This window comes from Mauremys mutica, chromosome 4 (assembly GCF_020497125.1).
Source record: "Mauremys mutica isolate MM-2020 ecotype Southern chromosome 4, ASM2049712v1, whole genome shotgun sequence".
NCBI classification, from domain to species: domain Eukaryota; kingdom Metazoa; phylum Chordata; order Testudines; family Geoemydidae; genus Mauremys; species Mauremys mutica.
Genome location: NC_059075.1, coordinates 33789017 through 33816249, shown reverse-complemented (window position 1 = coordinate 33816249; position 27233 = coordinate 33789017). Strand labels below are relative to the sequence as shown.

General features: G+C 43.7%; 1 protein-coding gene and 1 long non-coding RNA gene across 2 annotated transcripts in view; both read right to left on the bottom strand.

Moving 5' to 3' along the window:
- KCNK10 (potassium two pore domain channel subfamily K member 10) overlaps positions 1 to 885 on the bottom strand; it is a 101859-nt gene extending 100974 nt beyond the window's left edge. The window contains exon 1 of the mRNA XM_045017109.1: positions 339 to 885. Coding sequence (XP_044873044.1) covers positions 339 to 390 — 52 coding nt within the window. The 5' untranslated portion in view covers positions 391 to 885. The remainder of the gene's footprint in view (positions 1 to 338) is intronic.
- A 3768-nt stretch (positions 886 to 4653) lies between these two features.
- Positions 4654 to 16545, bottom strand: LOC123370490. Its single transcript, XR_006579425.1, has 3 exons — positions 16408 to 16545; positions 8562 to 8642; positions 4654 to 5102 (listed from the first exon to the last, which is right to left on the bottom strand). It is a non-coding gene; the product is annotated as an uncharacterized LOC123370490 (long non-coding RNA).
- Positions 16546 to 27233: the final 10688 nt, after the last annotated feature.

Genomic DNA, 27233 nt, shown 5'->3' with positions numbered 1-27233 from the left:
CCACGCATAAAACAAAACAAACAATGCACCAATGCGGTGAACCCAGCCATCCCAGACAAGTTTGCAATGGAAATACTAAAATACTGGGGGGAGGGAGAGAGGGGGAATAGGTCACATCGGGGAAAAAAGGCTTGTCTCGCTTCTCCTTCCCCCAGACCCTAGTAACATTTCCGAGCTTCAAGACACCGGTGAGACTAAATGAGACAGACTGAGCAGTGCACATGGGGAGCAGGCTGTAAAGAAGCATCTACTCCAATTCCGAGCCAAACACTTTCCTCCCAGCCACACGCAGGAGGAATAATAATACCAGCAAGAATTACAAAGTCAGGAACACCAACCTTGAGGATCCCAGTTCACCTGTTTCCTTGGAGTCTCGATTGGAAATTTCATCGCTTCCTTTTGCACAGGGAGGGAAAGGAATTAAATAAATTTCCCAACCTTCCTGCCTCGGTGCTGCAGTCAAAGAAATTAATTTCAAATGATGGGCGGTCTGCGCCGTTTGACTGAGGGAAACCGGTGGTTGCCAAGCAAAGAAACATACACATACAAGAGGGAAGATGGAAAGAGGGAATGGAGGTTTTCGGGTTGGAGAGTAAAGTGGGGGAGGGGAACACCCAGACTGGGGAAGGGGGGAATAAAGTGAGGGGGCTCTGAGTGAAAGAGGAAATACAGGTGCTGCACTGAGATGGGGCGTCAGAGCCGAGGTGGTGTTCGCTCCCGCGCGGGGTCCTTCAGCAGCTGGCTCGCCCAGTCCGTTTGCAGCTGTTCCGGTAGTGGCGGTGGGCTGCCCACTGCAGCATTACACATTTGACTGGTGCACACGTGAGTGTATCACAGGCTAGCGAGACGCAGACCTGGGGGTGGCAAGGGAAACCAGCCAGCCTTGTTCCCTCCTAGCTACTGCGTCTGGTGAGAAGGAAGCGCGCACACACACACACAGACCCCCGCCCCCACTCCCACTCCCTCCAGCCTCAGCACCGCCAAGAACCAGCCCAGCCCCTCGCCGGGCACCAGTAGCAAACAGAAGTCATCGGCTGATGTTGGAAGCTGCAGCAGCGCGGCTCGTGGGAGGGTGGGGGAGCCCAGCCCAGCCCATCTGAATGCAGCAGCGGCTCGTCCTGCGGCCAAGGCGAGGCAGCCAGGAAGAGGAGGGGAGCGCGCTATGGCTTTGGTGGGAATTCCGGGGAGCTCCTTCTCTGCCCGGCCGGGGCAGCGGCTCGGTGAGTGCGAACGGGAGCCAGCAAGGCAAAGGGAAATCGACTCCCTTTGTGAGGCGAGCCCAGGAGCTCTGATCGCAGGGTGCTCCGGGGTGGAGCGGGCAGGGCTCTCGGTGAATACTTACTGGATTCTTTCCCTGGAGGAGGCTGCGGTGTGTTGTTTGGTGGAGTTTGCAGCCGGAGACACGCTTGACTAGCTACTAGCAGCAGCAGCACATGGCAGGCGCGAGAGCAGCGTTGGGAGTCCTTGCAGCAAACGGGTGGGCTTTATCGTGCATCCTCCAGCCCAGTGTGCTAGGTGGGAGCCTCACAGTAGGGGCAACAAGACAGAGCACATTCCATCCAGGACCCTTCCCCTGTGCGCCCCCTTTAAGATACCTACAAAGCGCTGGCCCCGGACAAATCCAAGCCAGAGCCAGGCGGTGAGGTTCAGCTGGCTCTTGAGTAGCCCCGTGGGAGGAGGAGGTGAGCAGAACTCGATGGGAGCTGTGTGTTCCTTTGCCCTTCAGCGCCCCGAGGGGCCCCGGGGTGGGGAGACGGGGACTCTTGGGCTGTATTTTCTGTCGCAGTTACTAGACGCCTGCTGTTCGCGTGCTAATTCTGCATCCTTCCTCCTCTCTCCCTGCTCCAGGAGACAATCCTTTGACATCCAGCCAAAGATCGGTGGGCCCCACTCAACTCCAGGAAGGAGAGGCTGGATCTTGAGCTAAAATCACAATATTTGTGTTAGACTCTCCCACAGAGGGGTTGAAAACGATCGGAGTCCCTCCATGCACGAGGTTAACCCTGCGTTGTCCCCTTTCTTTGACAGTGGAGACCAACCCTTTGTTGGCACGGAACAATCATGCTCTGAAAAGAAATGGGGGTGAATAGGGAAGGGGACCAGCTGGCTTCCTGAAGCCTTCAAACTTCCAGGGCGTGGGTGTCTCAGCAATCTAGATCTGCATGGTGGATTTCAATCATGAGGGGCCTGGCTCTGCCAGGGGCTGGATCAGAACCCCCACTCCCTCCATCAGGGGTACAGGAACAATCCGTATAGTGGGGGTACTGAGAGCTATTGAACCAAACTGTAAACCCTGATGGTGGAAAGCTCTTCAAGCCAGAGGGTGTGGCAGCACCCCTAGTTCCTGCACGCCTAGTTCCTGCACCTATGCCCTCCATTGTCAGGAGAGAGGTTCCCAATTCAAACCTGAGCCAAGCTGGAAATTGTTCATTTGGCCCCATCTCTGTTGTTGAATGATTCCCCTCTGTGGCTGCCCTGCTGAAGCTGCCCTGGTTACTGTGCCTGGGGTTAGACCTGGGTAAGTGATAACATGAAATCCCTGTTGTAGTAAACCAAAGTTTAATGAAGAGTGGGGCGGCCAAACTTTCTCCTCCTGCAAACTGCAGTTCTGGCTAGTAACAGAACCTGAATTTTGTTTTTTAAAATCAATTTCAGAAGCATTCTTAAATGCCCCAATCTTTGTCCAACACTGAACAAGAAGAAAGAAAAACCAATAGTGTGGCACCTCTTTAAGTTTCTTTTGTTTGTCTGTGGGGAAAGCCCCTAAAATGAGACTTAGTTTTAAGAAACTAGTTTAAAGTAGCGCCGCAAGTTTTCAAAGAGTTAGGCCATTGACTTCCTTCCTTTTCCCTGATCTCAAATCCCCTGCAGTTTGTGGTGTGTTGAATAGGAGGAGAGGAGGTTGCTGTGAGGGAAGACATGGAGGGAATGATAATGAGTCTGTTCAGTCAGACTTGAATTTAACATGAGTGCAGTGATGACACCAGAAGCAGGGAATATTTCCTGGGAAAGTGAATCCCACTGCATTCTGAAGAGGCTTTGGGATTCCTGTTGACAGTACTTCAGCAAACTGAATGGAAACAAAACTCAGATTAGGGTTTACATCTGTGCTGTACAAACATGTTACAATGACTTTGACCATGAATAAGAAACCTTTGATGATTCAGGTATGTCCTTGCTTAGGCAAGCTGTTGAGAAGAATTCCAAACCCAGTGTCCACACATCACTAAAGGACTAATGATGCCATGCAAAAGTTTTTAAATGAACTTTTCTGCTGTTACCTTTTACTCCCGAGCGCTCATGAAAGATGCCATCTTGACACCCCTGGAGATTAAAGCCTTTTTTTCCCCCACAGAAGTTTCAGTATGAATAGCAACCCAGAAAGCTTCACCCCCACACCTGTGAACTAGAAGTACCACCTTTAGCTATCTCAGTCTCCATAGCCCCTTTACTATTTCACCTTTCTGTTATGACTGCCAGCAGTTGCTGTGGTGGATTCTGTGCTGTGGACATCTGTCTCTGACAACTGGACCGAGATCACCAAACTCATTTTACAGAGGCTACTGGAAAACCAACCACTTTCAATTGCTGCCAGCCGGCTCTGGATTTAAATCTGTAGCCTAGAGGTGAACATTTCATGTACTCCATTACCAAACTCCTGAGACATCTGGACCCTGATTGTCAGTGTTATCTTATGAAGAGGGATTTTCATATATTCATATTCATGTTTTAGTAAAACTGACCTCAGGGAAGTGCCTATATATTTCTGACTTACAGTATCTTACAAATTCTAATTTTATAATACCACATTCCTGTCTCCTGACTCTCACTGTTGTAAATGCACTTCCCAAACAGCATCTGCAAACTCTGTATAAACATTTGTCTTGCTATCAGCCATATGGTTTAAGAGACTTGTGGCAAATCAATAAGGTTAATTTAAAAATACAATCAGATACTGAACCACATGATGTCATATAACTTCTTTGCAATTAGTTACCATGTTATGAGCAGACAAATCTTGCTCAATTATTTCAATGCCTCAGAACTGTGATTTCTACTTAGGGGACCAAATTGATACCTGGATGTAACTTCACTAAAATTAAGGGGGTTACACCACGGATGAATTTAGCACAATGAAATCACCTATCACAGTCTATGCAGCTGTTGCATAGGAACTTAACAGTCATCATATGCAAATATGAGATTTTTCACCCTTTTAGTGATATGGATTTCTAAGGAATGAGCAAACTTGTGTCTTGAAGCATAGTGCCTCAAGCTGTTGCACCTCTTATAAATGCAGCAGTCTTAGTACTGCTTACTGCCTACATTGTCTTTTAAAAATTCCAAGTAGTGCAGGATCCATCTTACTACTTGCATAAGAGTATGTAGGATTGGGCCCCAGAGCAGTAACTTAACAAGTTGGTTGGGTTTAAAATTGTATTTTCATTTAAGACCTAATAGGAAGAGGTGCTGAGTGCTCTTAACTTCCATTAGAGTCAGTGGGAGTTGACACTCAATGCCTTACAGGGTTGGCATTACCATCCCAAGACAAAGGGCAACAAGGTTTGTTTTTAAAATGTATTAACAGGAGGAAAAAATGCTAAGTGTCATTTTACTATTCCTTAACAATATGGCACGAGTGATTTAGACACTGTTGTGATGTAACATATGGAAATTTGCTGTGGTGCAGGTGAATAAATATTGCTTATTCATAGTTAGATCCTAAAGGGTGAATTTGGGAAGAAAAATAAAGGTTTATTGATGCTAGAAATAACAAGTGATTTATATATAAAATGCTGCCATTTCTTTGATGCATTGAGAAAACCAAACATGATTAGATTTAAAATACATACCAGTCTTTGAGACATCATACTACTGCTATTAGATTATCTGCCCATTTTTTCAAATATGAACACTAAATATAAAATTGCCTTCTGAAATCTGGCATCTCTGATTGAGAAGAGTGTTCCATGTGTCACGTTTGCTGTAGCTGCTCTCTCTGGTCATGGAAAAGCTGTAATCCATCTAGACCTTCTGCTGATATCCCAATGAGCTGTTTCATGTTGTGAAAATCCAAAATGAAATGACTAAAAAATAAAAACCTGAAATGGAAAAAGAGGAAAGGAGACACATGACATTGCTACAGAGGAAAAAAACTATTTTAAAAAAAGTTTACTCTGTACTCCCCACATAACTGGCATGACCTCACATTGCCCATTCTTCAAATTCCACCTCAAATATCTCTCTCTCACACACCCCAACTTAACCAAAACAAAATGAGTAAGGGAGCTAACATCAGAGACCAGATTCTCAGTTACAGGGATACAGTTGGGGGGAAGGGCAGCTTTAAACCACTTTTGCTCTCCCCATATTTTGGGACCATGCAGGGCCCTTGTGTAAATTAGAGCTGCTGCAGGACCCTTAATTTACACTCTGGCCAGAGAATAAGCACAGTGAAGTGCACTCTGGTCACACTTGTGATATGTCACTGATCCACCCCCCACCCCATGCTGAGGATTTGGAGCAGGTCTGGTGTAAAGCCCTTACACCAGTTCTAAATTGGCTGAGTAGCCCTCTCTGTACAGGGTATTCTAAGAAGTCCATTTATACCCACTCAAAGGCTCTTTCATGCTGCCACAATGGTGTACAGGGACATCAGAGTAACTGAGAATGAAACCCACTATATACAGTGCAATAAAGAGTAACCTCACATCTTTATTCTTATTCATCTCCCTGCAGTACCCGTCTTCTTAGCAGCCATGTGTTATGTTGCATAATTAATTCATTTAGGGATCGATCCAGCAAGCATTACATTCAGAAGTTAATGCTTATTGCTGTGAGTAGTTCCACTGAAATTAATGATGCTACTCATGGCAAAAAATACTATCCCTCTGTAGCATGTGTTTACAGGATGGAGCCCCTCAATGTAAATTGCTTAGAGTAGAGACCCTGGCTGAGATTCTGTTCTGTATCTCTAAGAGGTGCAGCACAGGACTCAGGCCAGGGGAAGTGGGAGCTAAAGTGGCTTTAAGCCACCATAACATCTTTGCATCTGTAGGCTGCTCTAGGGGCTGGAGAAGCTCATGGCATGACAAACTCTAGAGCACTGCCTATGGCAGCCTTCCCCAGCTGCCTAGGGGCAGCAGTACTACACATAATCTCCACAACACTATGCACTACAACTCCGTCCCCCTCTGACCTCTAACATGCCTCACCCCAGACACACACATCCTATGGCAGGACTTATAAGGGTGTCCCTGACAGTCAGCCTGTAGTTGTCTTCTTCACCCTCAGCTTCAGTGCTAGAGAGGGTCTCCCTTGGCCAGATCCAGGGCTTTAAGAGCCCCATTACACCACCCCAGCCCCTTTACATGGCAGACAGGAGGCTCAGACAGGAGTGAGAATCTCATTTTATGTCTTTTAATCTGTAATGCACTCTGCAAATATCTGGCACTGGTTACACAATAGTATTATTATTATTAATTCAACTAATTAGATTGCTGTAAACAATTAAGCTCTTTCAGGAAAGTTTCTGTACTGTACAAGAATCTCCTTGCAACAAACTGTGCAGCTTAGATATTGGGCCTGATTCTGATCCCACTTACACCTGTTTTACCTTAGTGTAACTTGATTTCAATGGAATTACACCATTGATAAGAATCTGGCTCTTAGCATGTAAAAACTATCACTGAAGAGTTCTCATTGGATCAAAGTCAAGTATGTTAAAGAAAATAGCAAACTAGATTAATAAAAACAAGATGACTTTACAGCATTATTCTGTTTCCTTTTGTCATTTTCCTCCAAAAGATTTCTTACCAGCTCAATATGTAGTGCCATAGTTTCGTAGATGGCTAAAATTCTGGAATTTTGGGGTTCAAATTCTAGTGATGCCTAAGGAATGTTTCTGTGATGTGAAAGGAAAAGCCAGGGTCATGGAAGAGTATGTGTCAAATAAAGAAAAGATGTTAGGTGTATTTCAGGACCCTGGACAGTTAAAAGCACATTCATGCCTCATGACTGGCCAATCCTTAAGCAAAGCCCTACACTCAAACTTGGGGTCATTTCTCTCTTTTTGTCTATCTGTTTGGATGTAACACAATAACTCTTTAATGCTGTATCTGATTAATTCCAAAATTTGGGGGAATATTCTATGCGTCAATGGGCAGAACACTACTGATTTATGTGAATGTCAGAAAAAATCAGGTACACACAGAGCTCCTTGCATCTGGTTAGCAGACACAGCTTTTAACGAGGATTCTAATTGTCTATAGATTAAAGAACCAGCTGGTGACAGCTGGTGACAACTCTTCTTCCATAACATCTCATCTCAACTCTGCCCATCATCCCAATGGAGTTTAAAGTGTTGACACCAAGGATGATTTATCTCCCAGAGAGATAGAAATCATTTAACAAATTACAAGTTCTACAAACTTAACTATTTGTGTATTTACACATATACCTGAAATAAAGGGGGATGGAAGGGAATGGGAGGGATGTGGGGTGGAAATGGAGGGATGCAAGGAACCGCTGTGTATGCAGTGAGCTCAACCTAGAGACACAGTGAAGTGTGTGACCCTCTAGACATGGGTAGGCTAAAATGGGATTAGTCACAAGGGTAATCCCTAGCAGGGGAAGCAAGGGAAAATGGGGGCAAGAATGGAAGACCATAGTAAGGGGAAAGGAGGAATGGAGGACACAGAGAACCCCTGGCATAGGCAAGGGGGGGAAATGGACAATTGTGGTATGGGAGGAGGGAGGCATCGGGGACAAAACACCTGGCATATAGCAGAGGAGGTAATGAGGGACACATAGTGTCCCTGGCATGGAGAAGAAGGAGGGAACATTGTGATAATTGGGGCCTAGAAGGCCTAATTCAGCTGTGAGCCTAACTGTGGGAAAGTGTATGGAAGTTTGTAAAATGATTTATTCACCTGTACCAAATTTTGATGGAAAAAAAGATAACAAAAGTCCAACTCAGACTGTTACATGTGAAGAATGCATTAATCTAGACAAAAGGGTTTTGCTGATGTAACTCAAGGACTGTGTTGAGAACATACCTATCCTGGTACCGTGTTGTAGTACAGTTGTACTTAGGAGCAGATCAGATGGAAAGCAGAAACAAAGCAGGATCACACATGTCCACAGCTGGAGTCTCCACTGAAGTGATGGTGCCAGCCAAGTGTCTTCATTTGTGTATCTGAAGAATTTTCTTCCCAAGAGGAAGGCCAGCAGGCCTTGTTCTTGGTCAAGGAACTTTGTTTTCACCTGTGAGTCTGAAAGTCATCATATCATCATGACATCCAGGCCTCAGCCCATCTGTGGGGATACCTAATTGGCAGTACTGCAATAAGATCTGGGTCTGTGTCCCTTCCTTTTTGTGTAACTTTCTGCCACACTATTTTTAACTCCTATCCTATCTCTCACTCCCTCAGCTTTTCACATTACCACGGCAAGATGAAACAGCCCATTCAGCTCTACTCTGTCTGAGGAGAAAGGACCCAACCAAACAATATCTCTGATTGGAACATGAGCCTGGGTCCAAGCAACAGGCTGTGACTGACCTGCCGTCCAGTGTTCCAAGGTCACCACCAAAGCCATATTTCTCCCAACCTGTTCTGTCCTGTCTCTCCTCCACCTTGTGCCTGTTAAAAACAGAAGTGAATACATCTCACATATCAGAACTGAGAGTAAAGTTAACCTTTTCCTTCTCATCAAAGAAAGGTTGTTCATGAAAATAAAAGACTGATATTTTGCCTCCTAAAGGCGAGAGACTTTAATAGGTTTTAATTAAGTTTGCTTTGCATAATTACTCAATTTCAGTTTCAGCGTAAGTGCTTGTTTTGATTTCTTGTATTTGATCAATAAACTTCCAACTTAAGAATGAAAGCTTCTGGCTGTTTGCCAAGGAACCAGGGTCTCTGTAAAAAACACTGAACCTTTGTATCTGATTTAATATTGGACTGTGAAAGTTTAAACACCTTTAACTCTTTTGTCCCTTGATATCAATACAACAGCTCACAAGTGAGATAGGCCTTCTAGGCTCCAATTATTACCACAGGATAAACAGAACCCTTGGCATGAGGGGAAGGAAGGGGGTTGCAAGGAATCCCTGAAAGAGATGTGGATGGCAAGGTGGCACAGAGGAAGTCTGTGTAGGAATGGAGAGCACAAGGAGCCCCTGGTGTGTGCTGTGAGCCCAGCCCACACAAACTATGAAGTGTGTAAGCCTTTAGCGTATCCAGATCTTGGAGGAAAAAAAATTCCTCTAGTCTGGTGCTTCTTAATGAGAGAAGCAAAGATTAAAAATTGACAGATTGCATTTAAAAGGTCTCAGTATATCTCTGCATGTTGTTTGTTTGATTTATTTTTTTCCCTATTTCTTGGGGAAAGTGAAAAAGTCTCTCTTTAATAAACACACTCAGTTTATAGTAAAACAAAGGTAGACATTAAAAATAAAGTTTCTTATAACCTAAGAATACCACCATTTTATTGTATAGCTATAGTGTTTTCTGTTGTAGGTGAATTGTCAATTAGCGAACAAAAGAAATTTGCTGTGGGTGATATTCTCTAATTTAGCTAATCTACTCTGTCACAAGACACTCAGGTATGGGGAACCAAAGCACCAATATGATGCACACTGAAGTAACCATATTAGCAATATAGGCCACTCCAGTTAGTGATAAGGATCCAAGCATGTGCAGATAATCAGTTATGGAAGATAATTCAGATTTCCAGAAAACATCTGTGAAATTCCACACATTGATCATCAGTTAAAAACAAAGAAACTTTGGATGCCACAGATGTTTTTGGTGTATTTCTAAAGACTAATCCTGCCATCTCTTTATGCACAGAACTATTGACCTCAGTGGGGGGTTCATAGTTCTCAGCAAGTATTCTTGCACTTCTGAAATGAGGATGTTGATGGGAGGAACTAAAAAGTCAGAGCTGCTTCCATTATTTTTCCCTATGAAACAATTGCTCAGCAATAGCAAACGTGTAAACTTTCTTCCTCTCTAAATTACTGTTTAAAGAAACAATTCTTCATTTCCCAGTATAATGCTCAGAGGTTTGCATGTATTTTCATTGTGCAACAAACAGATGTAAGATTAATTTTTAATCTTTTGCCTATTGCATTCTTCATTGAATCTTTCACAAAATAACCATGCATCCTGTATTCTGAGTGAATATCACTCTATTTAGCAGAAGGAAGCAATTTCTAGCCTGGATTAGGAGCAATCACACCACAGTCTCTTACAGTACTGCTTTCTTTGTCTTTGTTTTTCAATTCTCAGGACCACCCATATAATTAAAAATAAGCCTTGATACCATGTGGATCATAAAAGAAAGATATCTGCCAGATCTATCATCATGTCTACAAAATAAATGCTAGACATATGTCAAAAATATTCAAGATCAACAAAGTGAGAATGTCCTTCCAAGGTTGGACTCTGTAAAGTTACTGTTCTAGAGAAATACATAGATTGTACCTTTAGGCATAGCCTCTGTAAGGAGTGGCATATAGCTCCACCTTCCCCAGATGACCAGGGAAAAGGGAGCATAGGAGGCTAGAGAATGTGGCCCCAAGTATATTTCTGTTCTCCTAATACAAAATATTGCATAGTGTTTATGGGTATTTAGAACAATGCACTGATCCTGGGCTAGACTTCAGATCATGTTCATCAACATGGTTGAGATGGGCAATATCAGTGCAGGTTAACAACATTTAATATCTCTGTCATGCCATCTGAAGTAGCTCACAACTGTGAATGCCAATATCAGGTAAGACTGTCAGAAAACAGGGCAGACACCCCAAACTGGTGGTATATTCTATCATGAGATTTCACCAAGCCAGTAACAAATGTGCACTCCTGGAACATGATGTTAGTCTTACCATGGCGCCACAAACAGTCCCTTTAGGCTCTCCAGCCTACCTTGCCTCCCAGACAAACTGGACTTTGTGATACTTTGTGATACTAGTCTCTATATCAAATATCACATCACATTAGATTACTCCCAACCCCAAAAGATCAGTCACTTACCCCAGGTCAATGGATAAGGTCAATCTCACACCAAAGACAATGCTGGCAGCCAATTTCTCTAGTGAACTAACTAAAGATTTCTTAGCTCATAAAAAGAAGATAAAAGTTATTGAGAGGCTAAAGCAGGTAAAATGCATTAACAAGTGATTCTACGTTTGTAAGTCCAAAATAATAGCAGAGATGTAGTAATCTGCTAGTTTTCCACAAGTCTCTCAGGGTTACCCAGAATAACTTTGGGCCAGATGCAAGACAGAGATACCCACTTCACTGTGAGGGTCCAAATAGTACAGAAATGCTGGATCTTTTTTTGAATCCATATTGATAGCTCCTTTACACAGAGAGAAAGCTGACAGATTCTGTACCTACATGGGCCTTCCTTTGTTGGCTGTGAGTGAGGAATGAATCATAGAATCATAGAATATCAGGATTGGAAGGGACCTCAGGAGGTCATCTAGTCCAACCCCCTGTTCAAAGCAGGACCAATCCACAACGACATCATCTCAGCCAGGGCTTTGTCAAGCCTGACCTTAAAAACCTATAAGGAAGGAGTTTCCACCACCTCCCTAGGTAACCCATTCCAGTGCTTCACCACCCTCCTAGTCAAAAAGTTTTTCCTAATATCCAACCTAAACCTCCCCCACTGCAACTTGAGATCATTACTCCTTGTTCTGTCATCTGCTACCACTGAGAACAATCTAGATCCATCCTCTTTGGAACCCTCTTTCAGGTAGTTGAAAGCAGCTATCAAATCCCCCATCATTCTTCTCTTCTGCAGACTAAACAATCCCAGTTCCCTCAGCCTCTCCTCATAAGTCATGTGCTCCAGCCCCCTAATAATTTTTGTTGCCCTCCGCTGGACTCTTTCCAATTTTTCCACATACTTCTTGTAGTGTGGGGCCCAAAACTGGACACAGTACTCCAGATGAGGCCTCATCAATGCCGAATAGAGGGTATTGATCATGTCCCTCGATCTGGCAATGCTCCTACTTATATAGCCCAAAACGCTGTTAGCCTTTCTTGGCAACAAGGGCACACTGTTGACTCATAGCCAGCTTCTCTTCCACTGTAACCCCTAGGTCCTTTTCTGCAGAACTGCTGCCTACCCACTCAGTCCCTAGTCTGTAGCAGTGCATGGGATTCTTCCGTCCTAAGTGCAGGACTCTGCACTTGTCCTTGTTGAACCTCATCAGATTTCTTTTAGCCCAATTCTTTAATTTGTCTAGGTCCCTCTGTATCCTATCCTTACCTTCCAGCATATCTACCACTCATCCCAGTTTAGTGTCATCTGCAAACTTGCTGAGGGTGCAATCCACGCCATCCTCCAGATTATTAATGAAGATATTAAACAAAACTGGGCCCAGGACCAACCTGTGGGACACTCCACTTGATACCGGCTGCCAACTAGACATGGAGCCTGTAGATTGCCACGGACTCGCAGGGGCGAAAGAAAATGCAGGCCTGTTATTTACCAGGCTGCACGTGGCAACAAACTATATTGGTAAGGGATGCAAGGAGAGTATAGGTCACGATGCAAACTGCAGACACACACACACACACACTAAAATTAATCAATTTAAAGTTTTATTGGGGATAATTACAAGGGGTAAGGGAGGAGCGTATGATTAGCTAATAGAGTTAATGAAACTTAAAACACACAATGAGTAAAATATCTACTAACAATATTTATAAACAAAGATGCAGCATTTAGTAATAACTGATACTTACAAATACAAACCAACGCATAATGACCGGCAAACGTAGAAGCTCTGTTTGAAACACGTGAGCTGAGAGAGAGGCTTCGAGGTGATCAGGCTCGGTTACGGGTGTACACAGGATTCGTTTTTCTTTCTCCTCTCCCTGCCTGCACATGGCAGGCAGGCCTAAAGTACCAACTATGACATCATAGAAGTGTCATAGGGGACGGGGCCCAAAACCTGTTTGCTTGTGCCAGTCAGAAACGAACACAAAGTTTACACCAAGTAGGGGAACAGGTGCCTTAAAGTCTGGCTTCGCCCCCAAAAGGTGAGGAAATGCATATTGTCTTAGAATGCGTTCAACACTGAATGACAAAAGAAGAGGCCAGGGCAATACCGGTGTGAGCAAGTTTGCCAACTAGACATGGAGCCATTGATCACTATCCATTGAGCCCGATGATTTAGCCAGCTTTCTATCCACCTTACAGTCCATTCATCCAATCCATACTTCTTTAACTTGCTGGCAAGAATACTGTGGGAGACCATATCAGAAGCTTGATGCAGACTGAATCTTTGATTGAATCATATTGAATGCAGATTGAATCTTTGAATTTCCATTGTTGAACACAATGATCCTTGCCTTGAAGTTAGCATTCTACTTCCTTTGCATTCACAGGTAATATAGTTCCATGATATTATAATGTAATGGTAGGCAATTGCATTATGTATAGGTATACATAAGTGACAACAATACAAGTAACATTTCATTAGTTTTCATGCAGTTTACACATCAAACATCTTCAAATCTTAGCAATAACACACACTGGTCTAGGGTTATCTAATTAAAGGGTATACATAATGTAATCCAATAGCAATCAACAAGTTGTAGAGAAGTGATGACAATATCATTCACATTTCCTTTGAACTAAATTAACACTCGAGTGAATTAGTATAGAACATTTTTTTTATTCACACAAAAGTGAACTGGCCTATTGCTCTGATCTGAGCTGGTCTGTCAGCATCACAATCTCATTTAAACACTTTTGGCAGGTTCATAACAAATACTTCTAATGTATAAATATTATAGGTTTGATTCTGACCTCACACTGCTGAGGATCAGGAGTAATTTCACTGAAGTCATTGGAATTACACCTGTGTTAGTGAAAGTAAAACCAAGTTCCAAATGGTCAAACTATGGGGGAATGTGAGCTTCATCATGATCTGGATATAGATAAAAGCCATCGAATCTTGCTAATGCTGCATCCTCAAGAGTTGGATGCCATAATCCAGTCTGACATTTCTTTACATTAATAATTTATGTCCAGTCTCTTGCAATCTGGGTGATGTGAGGGCATCATAGTTTTCTAGTAATGAAACAGAAGGGATCAGGGACTAAGTTACAGCTTTCAGTGTCAGTAGTATCTTATGAAAATGTCTCTAGGTTTGTGATTTTAGATGGTAGCACTCAATGCTCAGTTTATGCAATTTGGGTTGAAATGCCCTTTCTGGCACAAGTCCCCCTTTCCTCCCAAATACAGCAAGCATGTAAATCTAATCTAGACATTTTGTAACACATGCCCATCACATGTTTGGTGGTTAAGGTGCAAAGAACCCCTACCATGCATAAAATTACACACTTTTCAGATGACCCAGTGACAATCACATAGTTGAATTGAACTATTAGACCCTAATTCCACCAAAAGGTCTGCACAGCATATATCTGAAAGTTATAGGCCTATATGGTCTTCTCCTGCACAAAAAAAATTCACAGCTGGGAACAAACTATTAGGAAGACTCTGGGGCTCTGTAAGAATTATGGAGTTTGTGAGTTTTCCTCCTGATCCACAGGACTAGCAGAGGTGTGGCACTGGCAGGAGACAGGGCCAAGAGCTGCAACATAGTGTCAGGGAAGCCCAGGTAACCAAACCCACATAGTCACAGATCTCAGCCAACTACATGCAGGAACTCAGTGCATGTTTCTCTCCTTCCATGCTCCCACTAACTATAGCAGCAAAACCATGCCACCATTAGCTTCTGGGCTCCAGTTGCATTCTTTGATTTGGTAAGGGGCAGTGTTTACAGCAGAGGTTAATGTTGGTTCACGCAGCATTACCTTGCCACACATTTTACTGCAAGCTTCACTCAGATGTTGAGACAGAGCATGCCACTTAGAGAAACTCCTCCCTCCAGCCCCATCACCCTCTCCATTTTCCCACAGGGCCTATAGACTATGCAGATTTTTGAATGATTCATTTTTTAATGAAATTACAATGTAGAATGTGGGGAGTAGTCTGTATAACCACCACTCCCCTTGACCCAGCCATACTATGTTTTTCATTAGCACTTTCTTCCTGAATAGCAGGGAGATGCATAAGCATCATAGTGAACATTTAAGGGGATGACTGCAGCTTCTGCATTAATCATCATAATTCTTTTTACAGCATTCAAAAGTAATAGTAGGTATTTTACAGAACATATAAAACATGAGATCCTTGCCCTGAAGAGCTTTACTACATTCTCTGTTGTAGAAAAATGTATGCTCTATGGACCATATGCAGACTGAGAGCAATACATGGTTCCAGTATTTGAAAGGTTGGCATTCTAAATCCACATGGCTCTCCGGATTTGCACATCTTCTACACATCCATTGCCAGATCTCCAAATGGTGATGTGGTTTTGGGAGATGTATGTTTGAAGCAAAATTAAATGTTATATTATTCCGATTCTGCTGTTTGAAATAGATAAATCTGGAGACAATCTGATGAGTGTAAATTACAAGTTACTTTTTAAGAAATAATAAAATAATATTCATGATTTATGTAGCCCACTGTGTGCCAAGGACTGTAAAAGCAAGCCGGAAAATAGTCTATTCCCAAAAGGTCTGTGATGTGGTTTAACCCCTGTCACCTGCAAGGCAGAGAAAAAGAATCCTAATTAACTAGTTGCCTGTGGCCAGAAGAGGCAGACCTAGGCCTTATAAGAAAACCCTGGGAGTTCCCTCCCTCTGGGAAGGCAGACTGAGGAAGGCTATAGGGACAGAACTGATCCTTTTGGAGGGCCCTGGGAAGGGAGCAAGATCTAGGGGCAGACTGCAGAGGAGGCAAGATTCTCCTGGGGTGAGAACCCCAGAGGGAACAGAGTAGACTTCTCTTGGAGGGAGCCCTGAAATAGCATTTGTAACTAGAAACAGAAGACTTTGGTAACCCAAGAGGGCAGAAGAATTATTCAGATTCATTTAGACTTGTTCATGATAACCTGGAAGGTGTTTGAACTTTGATTTGGCTGGAGGGCCAAGCCATGGAAGACCCAGCAAAAGGCAGATGCCGTGCAGTAGGCACTGGAGCTGAGGATACTGGCAACATTACATACAGATGTAAGGGGACACCCCAAGGGTGAGTATGCTCCTGTGATGCATTGGGAGCTATTGCATTGCATCCCCCTCCTACTGGGCCAGGTTTCACTCTTAGGGAGCTGCTTCACTCCCTAGATAATTCTGTCTTAAATCTCTCCAAAGAATCCAGGGAAGCAGTTGCCAACTGGGTTAGCTGTTATTTTAACCCTTCTTAACAAATCAGACCTCACAGATTCTTATCTCAAAGCATGCTGGGTAGTTTCTTCCCCAAGTTTTTCCCTGACACTGATACCTTCAGCAACCCAAAATTCCTGGCTCTTACCTCAGAGACTCAGTAATCAAGCATTTCACACAGTTTCCCTTCTATCCATTTGGTTTCTGGATCACTTCCTTTTTGCAGTGGCTCCAGTAGCAGTCTATTGGGAGCACAGCCCCTCAGCTTTCTGGAAGGTGTTGCAGTCTTACCCCTCCATCTGCTGCTGCTCTCTTCTATAAGGATCAGCTAATTAAGTTCCAGCTCTCTGCTCAGGTGCAGTGGGTGGCTAAGCATCCAGCTGTAGGCTTCTGATCCCAGAGGAATGGTATCCCTTATAAGTTCACAGCCCCCTTGCAAGGTCTTATATTATAAGTGAGGAATAACTTGCATTCTTATACTTGAAAAGATGTGTAGACAAATAGAAGATGCATAACCACCATGGTTTCTGTACAACTTTTAGGTACAATAAATCAGAGCTCTAACTGAAAACTCATGTGGATTTTACATACTCCCTGGTGGACTTGGAGAAAACAAAGCAATGAATAAATTACACTGAATACAAAATGTAATGTTGACGTCTGTGACAAGTACAATGTTGATTATGTTCTCCATTTTATTAACTGTTTCAAAGCACTTTGTTGGCAAGAACATAATGGAATGGGAACTGTAATGTGCAAAGGGATCGCAGCACTGTGTTACATATGGCATGGCTGCCAGTGAAGTGAAAAGCACACTGTACACTGGCTGTTAGGCTATGGCTTGTCACAGCTAGGTGGTATGCCCCTTCCCACAAACCAGCAGGTGACATGCATTTCATAGAGTTCGGCAACCTGCTACAAGACATGCTGCAATGTATATCGTTAGGTATAGTAAATTTCTGATCTATATGTATTCTGTGATTTTTTTAAAGAAGTATTGAAGAGCATGTATGAACTGGGTACAATAATATCCAGATTATACTTCTCTGTGATTGAGAAATAATGGAGAAATGCAGTGCATATAACTTTCCTCAATCCACATGTTGCTGAATTTAGCCCACTGTTTACATATATAAGTCTGAGTCACTTTACAGTTTGAATTTACATGTTGCTTGTGTCTCTTTTCCAGCACTGGAGGATGGAGCCCTGAAGTGGCTGCAGTGATTTCTGTATGTAAAATATGTAAGTTCTCTGGCTGAAAAGCACTATGTAAATTATCATGAGTTACACATGTACATTATGTTTGTTGATAAAGATACTGACATTTTTAATTTGCTTAATTACTTTCTCATTGCACTATGAAGCAGAACACTGAGGCATGGCTAATCTCCAGTTCCAAGAGATTGACACACTTGTTTAACAGCTAAATCAAAATTATTAGCACTAGGAAATGCATGCACATCTCTCTCTCGTGTATGTTTATGTATATGTGTATATATATACATACATGAGAGAGAGATGTGCATATATATATAAAACAGTGCATATGTTAAATCTAGTAGCACATACCTATTAATGTGGATGGTAGTACCTTTGAAGCACACCTGTGTAAGGTGAACATTTCGAGATAAAAATTGCTTCCCAGAAGGAGTGTATGTATGTCTCCTTTTTGTATTGTAATACTTTGTCTTTAGACAATAAATTTGGCCAAGTTTGATTACTTGGTCTTGAACACTTTTGAACGAACCATGAGTATAATCAAACATTTGACTACACTTTTTGGTCAATAGCACTTTCTCTTTCTTTCTCTTTGTGAAATAGTTTAACAAGGTTATTCCTTAGGAAAAGGGCCTGCCTTATTTATAAATTCCTTAGGGATTCTACAGAGTAATTGAGGGACTTTCTATTTTAAAATATCTGGTTGGTCCACAGTGAGTATACTTTCAACAGAAACAAGTGATTTTGCACAACCAGCTAAAGATGTCTGAAATCTCAGAGAAAAGCATTAATAAAAATACTTTCTCTTTCTTTAGCATCTTCCAGCTGAGGCACTCAACCCACTTACTAACATTAGTGAATTAAGCCTTACAACAGCTCTTGCAGGTACATATTATTTATACCCATTTACAGATGAAGAAACTGAGGCATAGAAAGGCTAAGCATCTTGCCCAACATAATAGGGACCTTGTGACAGAGACAAGAATAGAAAACAAGTCTTCAACAGGAGCGCCGCCAGCTTTTTTGCCACTGTAGGTGGCGGAAGGTCCCGCCCCTCAAATGCCGCCCCCGACAGAGGCAGTGGAAGGTCCGGCCACCGTGGTTGTCACCCCCAAAATGTTAGCGCCCTAGGCAACCGCCTAGGTTGCCTAATGGGTTGCACCAGCCCTGCTTCTCAAGCCCAATCATTTAGCCATAAAACCACCCTTCATCTCAATGACCACAAGTGTCAGTGTATGATATATGTTGACTATACAGTGCATAAAGAATTACTTCCTTTTATTTACTATAAATATAACATTGTCCTTTAATTACATTTAACGTTGTCTCATTCTTCTATTATGTGACAGGCTAAAAAGAAGGGACTGATTGGTTCTCCTTCCTTGGGCACTGTACCTCAATGTGGTGGGAAGGCTTATGTGCTCCAATGACCCTGAGAGCTATGTCTGCAGAAGTTTTAACTCCTGGTAGAGCCAGCAAAGCCAGACAGGTAAAAGGATAGTGACCAGATGAAAAGCAATCTGCTCTACTCCCAACCTGCAGAACTAGTAATCAGCCAACAACCTACCCTCATAAAAGGTTAAGCTATAGTTAAGTATCAGAGGGGTAGCCGTGTTAGTCTGGTTCTGTAAAAGCAGCAAAGAATCCTGTGGCACCTTATAGACTAACAGACATTTTGCAGCATGAGCTTTCGTGGGTGAATACCCACTTCTTCGGATGCAAGCTATAGTTAGCCATTCCTGCAAACAGCAAGATAGACAGGGCTGGTGGACTCTTGTTTGTACCCTAAGTGACATCTGATGGCACAGGAAGAATTCAAATCAGTTCTAACTGTTCTCCATAAATTAGAATATGTTCATAAAAGGTCCATCTCTTCTTCTCTTTTCCAGTCACAATAAGCTATATTTTGTCCATCTAACTTTGTACATAAATATCACTTCACTCACTGCCATGCTTTTCTTGGCCTTTTTCAATCTTTATTACACCTTTCTTGAGAAATGGTGGCCAAAACTGAACAAAACACTTCAGTTAAAGATGTATTACCATTTTATGCAATGACACTAATATTTTTTGCACAATTTTCCATCCCTTTTTGACATAGAAAAGTATTCTATTTCCTTTCAGAACTGCTGCTGCACACTGGGCAAGAAAAATCTATTTTGCCCTCAGTCATTGTGCAAAACTCCTACTGATAGATTGAATTCTGCACTCATTTACATTTGGATGTAGATTCAGGCCAGTGGGGTTGCACAAAATTTTCCCAGCCCTCCAGAATATACTATTCCGCCTATCTTTCTAGGTTAGGAAATCTCCTGCACATCAGAATTTCTTTTGGGGGAAAGAGGGCTAAGAATTTAAGAGGCCTTTATTTATAGGCAGGTGCATTTTTTTAATGGTTAGGACTGTATGCATGTGAAAAATTTGGCCTAAAGACATTAGGATTCATGTGCATGGAGCTCAATTTATATGTACAGATCTTTGTCATGAAAGTTTTTTTCAAAATGAATAACTCTTTAAGTTTAGGCTTTAGGGGACATGTAACTAAATTTATGGTCTATTTTTGGCCTCTTTTATGCTCTGCTATAGTATTCATTAATCAAGTGTTAGTAATAGAAGGCAGCCAACTTCTTGTTGTTAGCATTTTTCTTGCTCACAATTAGGAGGCGGAGAAAATCCAGCTGTTGCAAACAGTGGATTCATAACACTCTGACAGCCTATTGTGACATTACAGCTGGAGAGGCTGCCATGGGAACTGATTCTCAGTTTTCCAGCTGAAAACATATGGATCTTGCTATACATTTCATTATTCTGCAACATCAAGTTATCAGATCAGTAACACTATAGGCAGCCACAATACAACAAAAAACTAGCCCCCTACAAATACTTTATCCTCAAAAGACTGTAGAGATCCCAACAAAATGCTTGTTGAACTTTTCAAGTCGGGGGGGGGGGGGGAATTAGTAGCAGTCAAGAAACTAAAGCACTCTAGTTCTGTTTTCAGCTAACAAGACTGCAATCATTTCTCTTTCAATCTAAGATAAAGAGATGGTCGAGTCCAGGATTCTCACAAAAGGAAGAAAGGAGAGCAGCAGAATATGGACCCTGAACTTCAGAAAAGCAGATTTTGACTCCCTCAGGGAACTGATGGGCAGAATCCCCTGAGAGGCTAATATGAGGGGGAAAGGAGTCAAGGAGAGCTGGCTGTATTTTAAAGAAGCCTTATTAAGGGTGCAGGAACAAACCATCCCGATGTGCAGAAAGAATAGCAAATATGGAAGGTGACCAACTTGGCTTAACAGAGAAATCTCTGGTGAGCTTAAACACAAAAAGGAAGCTTATAAGAAGTGGAAACTTGGACAGATCACCAGGGAGGAGTATAAAAGTATTGCTCAAGCATGCAGAGGTGTAATCAGGAAGGCCAAAACACAGTTGGCGTTGTAGCTAGCAAGGGATGTGAAAGGTAACAAGAAGGGTTTCTACAGGTATGTTAGCAAGAAGAAGGTCAGGGAAAGTGTGGGATTGTTACTGAATGGGGGAGACAACCTAGTGACAGACGATGTGGAAAAAGCTGAAGTACTCAATGCTTTTTTTGCCTTGCCCTTCACAGACAAGGTCAGCTCCCAGACTGCGGCACTGGGCAGCACATTATGGGGAGGAAGTGAGCAGCCCTCAGTGGTGAAAGAACAGGTTAAGGACTATTTAGAAAAGCTGGACATGCACAAGTCCATGGGGCTGGATCTAATGCATCCAAGAGTGCTGAGGGAGTTGGCTGATGTGATTGTAGAGCCATTGGCCATTATCTTTGAAAACTCATGGAGATCGGGGAAGGTCCCAGATGATTGGAAAAAGGCAAATATAGTGCCCATATTTAAAAAAGGGAAGAAGAAGAATCTGAGGAACTAGAGACTGATCAACCTCACCTCAGTCCCAGGAAAAATCATGGAGCAGGTTCCTCAAGGAATGCATTTTGAAACACTTGGAGGAGAGGAAGGTGATCAAGAACAGTCAACAAGTCATGCCTGATTGCCTTCTATGATGAGAAAACTGCCTCTGTGGATATGGGAAAAGTGATGGTCGTGATATATTTTGATTTTAGCAAAGCCTTTGATACAATCTCCCACAGAATTCTTGCCAGTAAGTTAAAGTATGGATTGGATGAATGGACTATAAGGTGGATAGAAAGTTGGCTAGATCGTCGGGCTCATCGGGTAGTGATCAACGGCTCGATGTCTAGTTGGCAGCCGGTATCAAATGGGGTCTGTCTCAGAGCCAGTTTTGTTCAACATCTTCATTAATGATCTGGATGATGGGATGGATTGCACCCTCAGCAAGTTCATGGATGACACAAAGCTGTGGGGAGAGGTAGCTATGCTGGAGGGTAGGGATAGGGTCCAGAGTGACCTAGAGAAATTGGAGAATTGGGCTAAAAGAAATCTGATGAAGTTCAACAAGGACAAGTGCAGAGTCCTGCACTTAGGACAGAAGAATCCCATGCACTGCTACATGCTGGGGACTGACGGGCTAAGTGGCAGTTCTGCAGAAAAGGACCTGGGGATTAGAGTGGACGAGAAGCTGGCTATGAGTCAACAGTGTGCCCTTGTTGCCAAGAAGGCTAATGGCATATTGGGCTGCATTAGTAGGAGCATTGCCAGCAGATTGAGGGAAGTGATTATTCCCCTCTATTCGGCACTGGTGAGGCCACATTTGGAGTAGTGCATCCAGTTTTGGCACCCCCACTACAGAAGGGCTGTGGACAAATTGGAGAGAGTCCAGCAGAGGGCAACAAAAAATATAGGGGGGCTGGGGCACATGACTTACGAGGAGAGGCTGAGGGAACTGGGCTTATTTAGTCTGCAGAAGAGTGAGGGGGGGATTTGATAGCAGCCTTCAACTACCTGAAGGGGATTCCAAAGAGGATGGAGCTAGGCTGTTCTCAGTGGTGGTAGAACAAGGAGCAATGGTCTCAAGTTGCAGTGGGAGAGGTCTAGGTTGGATATTAGGGTGGTGAAGCACTGGAATGGGTTACCAAGCGAGGTGGTGGAATCTCCATCCTTAGAGGTTTTTAAGACCCAACTGGACAAAGCCTTGGCTGGGATGATTCAGTTGGTGTTGGTCCTGCTTTGAGCAGGTGGTTGGACTAGATGACTGCCTGAGGTCTCTTCCAACCTAATCTTCTTCTATGAATCTATGAACCGGACTAGAGCCTGGTGATGAGGAACAACTGCTCTAGTTCTCTGCCTTGTGAATCAAAGGTTTTTGTGGATGTCCAAATTATTGATAAAATAACCAACTTATGTTCAGTCAATACCAGGGGGAAATGATACACATGCATCTGCAAGTCTCAGTCACTTGAAGGCAAATACACCAGATGTATAATGGCACCTCCTCTCCACCTCCACTTTGTTTTAATAATAAGTGCTCTATCTTGAGCATGAAAATGTTCTTCCTTACTCTAGTTATTTATTTCCATTTTAAACAAACGTGTGATTATTGTGCAATAAAAGAACTTATCAAAGCTGTCAAAATACATTAACGGAGCTAGGGGTGGATTGTGTGTGCACATTTGGCTGCTTTTGATAGTGCAGATATTCATTGACCAGCTACTTGCACAGTGGAGTTTCTGGGCCCGGGAGATGTGTATTGACTGGTGGGATCACATCATGATGCAGATCCAGAAGAACCAGCAATGGCTGCAGAATTTTCAGAAGTAGAAAGCCACATTTCTGGAGTTGTGTGCCACGCTTGATGCAGCCCTCTAAGACAGAGATACCAAAATGAGATTGTTTTGTCAGTACACTCTAGAAGCTTTCAGACTCCAGGACTTCTTTTCTGATCCAGGCAAGAGCATAAAGTTGATCTGGAGCTCTGTCTTTGCATGGAGCCATACCAAAGTTGGGCTAACAGGAAAAGAGGCATTTCCAAACATGCTGGGGATTCTAACACAGGGATGGTCTTCTGTCACTGACCCTGGCAGCAGAGTTCAGAAGTGTTATTGCAGTGGTCAGAAGGGACGGGGCAGTGTCATGCTGTTGCTGGATGACTCTATTCACCAACAGCGGTAATGCAGCGTTCACACTGGCATACTGCTCACAGAAGAATGTCAGATGAGGACCTATAGTTGTTCAGGGAGTAGGGTGACCATATGTCCCATTTTGGCCGGGACAGTCCCTTTGTTAAGCCCTATCATAGAATCATTGAATATTAGGGTTGGAAGAGACCTCAGGCGGTCATGTAGTCCAATCCCCTGCTCAAAGCAGGACCAACATCAACTAAATCATCCCAGCCAGGGCTTTGTCAAGCCAGGCCTTAAAAACCTCTAAGGATGGAGATTCCACCACCTCCCTAGATAACCCATTCCAGTGCTTCACCACCCTACTAGTGAAATAGTTTTTCCTAATATCCAGCCTAGACGACCCCAACTGCAACTTGAGACCATTGCTTCTTGTTCTGTCATCTGCCACCACTGAGAACGGTCGAGATCCATCCTCTTTGGAACCCCCCTTCAGGTAGTTGAAGGCTGCTATCAAATCCCCCCTCACTCTTCTCTTCTGCAGACCAAATAAGCCCAGTTCCCTCAGCCTCTCCTCGTAAGTCATGTGCCCCAGCCCCTAACAATCTTTGTTGCCCTCCGCTGGACTCTTTCCAATTTGTCCACATCCCTTCTGTAGTGGGGGGAACCAAAACTGGACATCCCAACTTTTTGGGCAAAACTGGGCATTTGTCCCATTTGCTCTTGCCAACTGATCAAGAGCAAACTGAACAAACATACAGTTTTGCCAAAAAAAGTGAGGTGTGATCCCTAGCAGGGCACAGAGGAATATGCAGGCGTGGGGGCGAGCGGGAATGCCAGCCCTGCATTGGAGGGAGGGCTCAGGAGAATGGCTTGGGCCGGGCTGTCCCTGTGTACATGGGTGGCAGGGGGACTCGGGCCACCTCATGTGTGTGTGTGGGGGGGGATGACCTCAGACTGGCCCCAGGCAAGCAGCAGGGGGAGATGGGTGCCTCAGGGTGGACCCTCATGGGCAGGCAGCATGGGGCTTGGGCTGCCCCGCACGGGGGATAGAGGAAAGCCTGGGGCTGGCCCTCTGCAGGCGAGCAGCAGGGGGGCTCAGGCCAGCCCCGTGCAGTGTCCCATTTTGGGAAAAATATGGTCATCCTATCAGGGAGGCAGTGTTATTTTTGTAACAAAAGCTGGGTTCTGTCAGCTATAATCCAATTTGTGCGGAGCATATGCAAACCCGTGGCAACAACAAGTAATTTGTGTCACCTTAGCTTTGTTGTGTAGACCAGGCCTTAGAGAGATCATTCACAACCGCCATTCAGAATCAATTGGTACTGTTTTAGTGAGGTGGCCATCTATCCTGCCCCCACAGTTCACATTGAAGTCAACAGGAGTTACAAATGTATTTCACCTCTCATAATCAGACCCTCATGGCAGAGTTTATCTGGTAACTTATTGAAAAATATGCTGCCTTATGTCCTTTTACAATCCACAGCTATTAGTTAATAATAATCAGCCTCTTTTACCCCATTGACTTCAGTGGTGTTACACAAAGGATGGATTTGACCCAGTGCTTAGCCACTTCTGTTAAAATACTTTGAGATCTACAGATTGTAAGACCTACAGATAAGTGCTAAGTATTAGTATTCCCATTTTTACTGATGAGGAATTAGGCACAGAGAGATTAAGGCCAAAATATTCAAAGTATGCACTGACTTTGGGTGTCTGAGTTTTGGGGCACCTTAAGGTGACGTAGGTGGATACCCAAATATTGAGGAATACAAAATCAGTGAACATTTTTGAAAACTTGTCTGCACATGCTTTGCTCAAGTTCACACAAGTCAGCGGCAGAACTGAAAACAGAACCTAAGGGCACATCTATACTGCAGTGTAAGCCTTCTCTCAGACTCAGGCTTGAGTCCTAACCCTCCTTCTGTCTACATACATCTATCAGACTCGGGCTTGGACCTAGGGACCTAGTATCCTGTGGCTTTGGAGGATTTGAGCTCAAATCAAGCTGGGACCCAGGGTCTGAGCCCTATTGCTTTGCAGTGTAAATGCAGCCCCCACAACTCGGGTCCTGAATGTCCCCCAAAAGTAGCCCACAATCTGATGGGCCTACTTCCTTTGTCCTCTGCATCCCAAGAATCTCCAGTTGATTCCAGGGAAGCAGCCATCCCTTGGTGTAGTGCAGCAGCTTGGTGAGTCAGTGTTTAATCCTTCCATCGTCTTCTGAACACCGAGCAGCAAACACACCATCCAAAAACCTTCTGTGTTTGCAACAGAGACTGAACAAAAGCAGGCTTTTGCAAAGCACACTGCTTTGTGGTCACGGAGCACAGCCAGATTTTGGTGAATCTCTGGTGTGGGGCCAGCAAAACAATGGAATTTAATAAAAGTACCAGGAATGACCTTGCATACCAAGAAATAGCAAATGACCTGGCAGTGTTGCAAATGTACCAGACCAGTGAGTGTAGGGAGCAGATTAAGTGGCTCAAGACTGAGTATTGGAAAACCACGGATCAGAACCACACCGTGGGCAACTTGCTGACATCATGCTCCATTTTATGGTGAGTTTGACTGGGTGCTGGGTACTGCACCAAGCATAGAGCCAAAGGTGATGCATGATGACCTGGTCAGCCAGTATGGTGACCTGCTGGCCCCAGAATCCAGCATGGGGACTGATGAGAGCCAGCAGTAGGTGCTGAGTGAGGACAGTGAAGTGACTCTGTTGCTGAAACCAGTCCCTGAGGAGGCTTTGGAGCAGAAGCACATCTTGGGGTTGTACTCAGAGGAGCTGTTTGATGAGCCCCTGAGGACCAGCCCACTGCAGAGCATGCAGCAGACACAGAAGGAACAGAAGCTGCACCTGAGTCGGGTAAGTTTCTGGCTCCATTTTAATATTTATTAATATAGGAAAGGGAGGGATTGCTGTTCTATGAACCAATGAAAAAGTTATTAGAAGCCCCAGCTAGCAGTGTGTAGCCACTAATGGCAGACTGTATGCCTCCAGTGCTTGGATCCACTCCCTCCCCCCGGCCCCTCACACACAAATAGAATGGAGCACAAAAATGGCAAGTGGGAAATGCAAACTGTAAACATGCCTTGAAAGTGAATTTTTATTGGAGAAGGCAAAGATTCTTTTTGCTAGGGGATTCCTGTTTCTTAAAAATAATAACCTTACATTGCCATGCCTATAAGTATGCCACTCTGTAACCACTCAACAATGTACCTAGCCACCTGGAAACAGTGAGCTGTCGGGGGAGGTGGAAATATTTTTGAGCTACAAATCTAGTCCATTTCAATTAAAGGTAGTCCATAGGTGACAAAATAATTTGTGCTGAATTCAACTGCAGTTTGAAATTTGGTCCACAAATGTGGTGGGAAGAGAGGTGGGGGGATAAGGATGCATGGGGAGTTCTGTGTGTTTGCATGCAGCCATATCAGGCAAAGCCATTGTAGCAGGGCAGTCACCCCACTCTAGTTAGAAAGGGGTTAAAAGCAGCCAAGGGAGGCTGGTTCGCTAGTCAGCCACAGGTGTGGTTGCACCCAATTAGGGTCCAGCTGACTCTGATAAAAGGGCAGACTGAGAGAGTGAGAGAAGACTCTTGCTGGGGAACAAAGAGGACCAGGCTACTTAATGTAGGGTTGACAAGCAGTGCTTAAGCCCTAAGTAGTTCTCTAACTCAGAGTCAGCTAACTCAAGTCCCACTAATCTGGGTTTACACTGCAGTGTAGACATATCCACAAGTCTC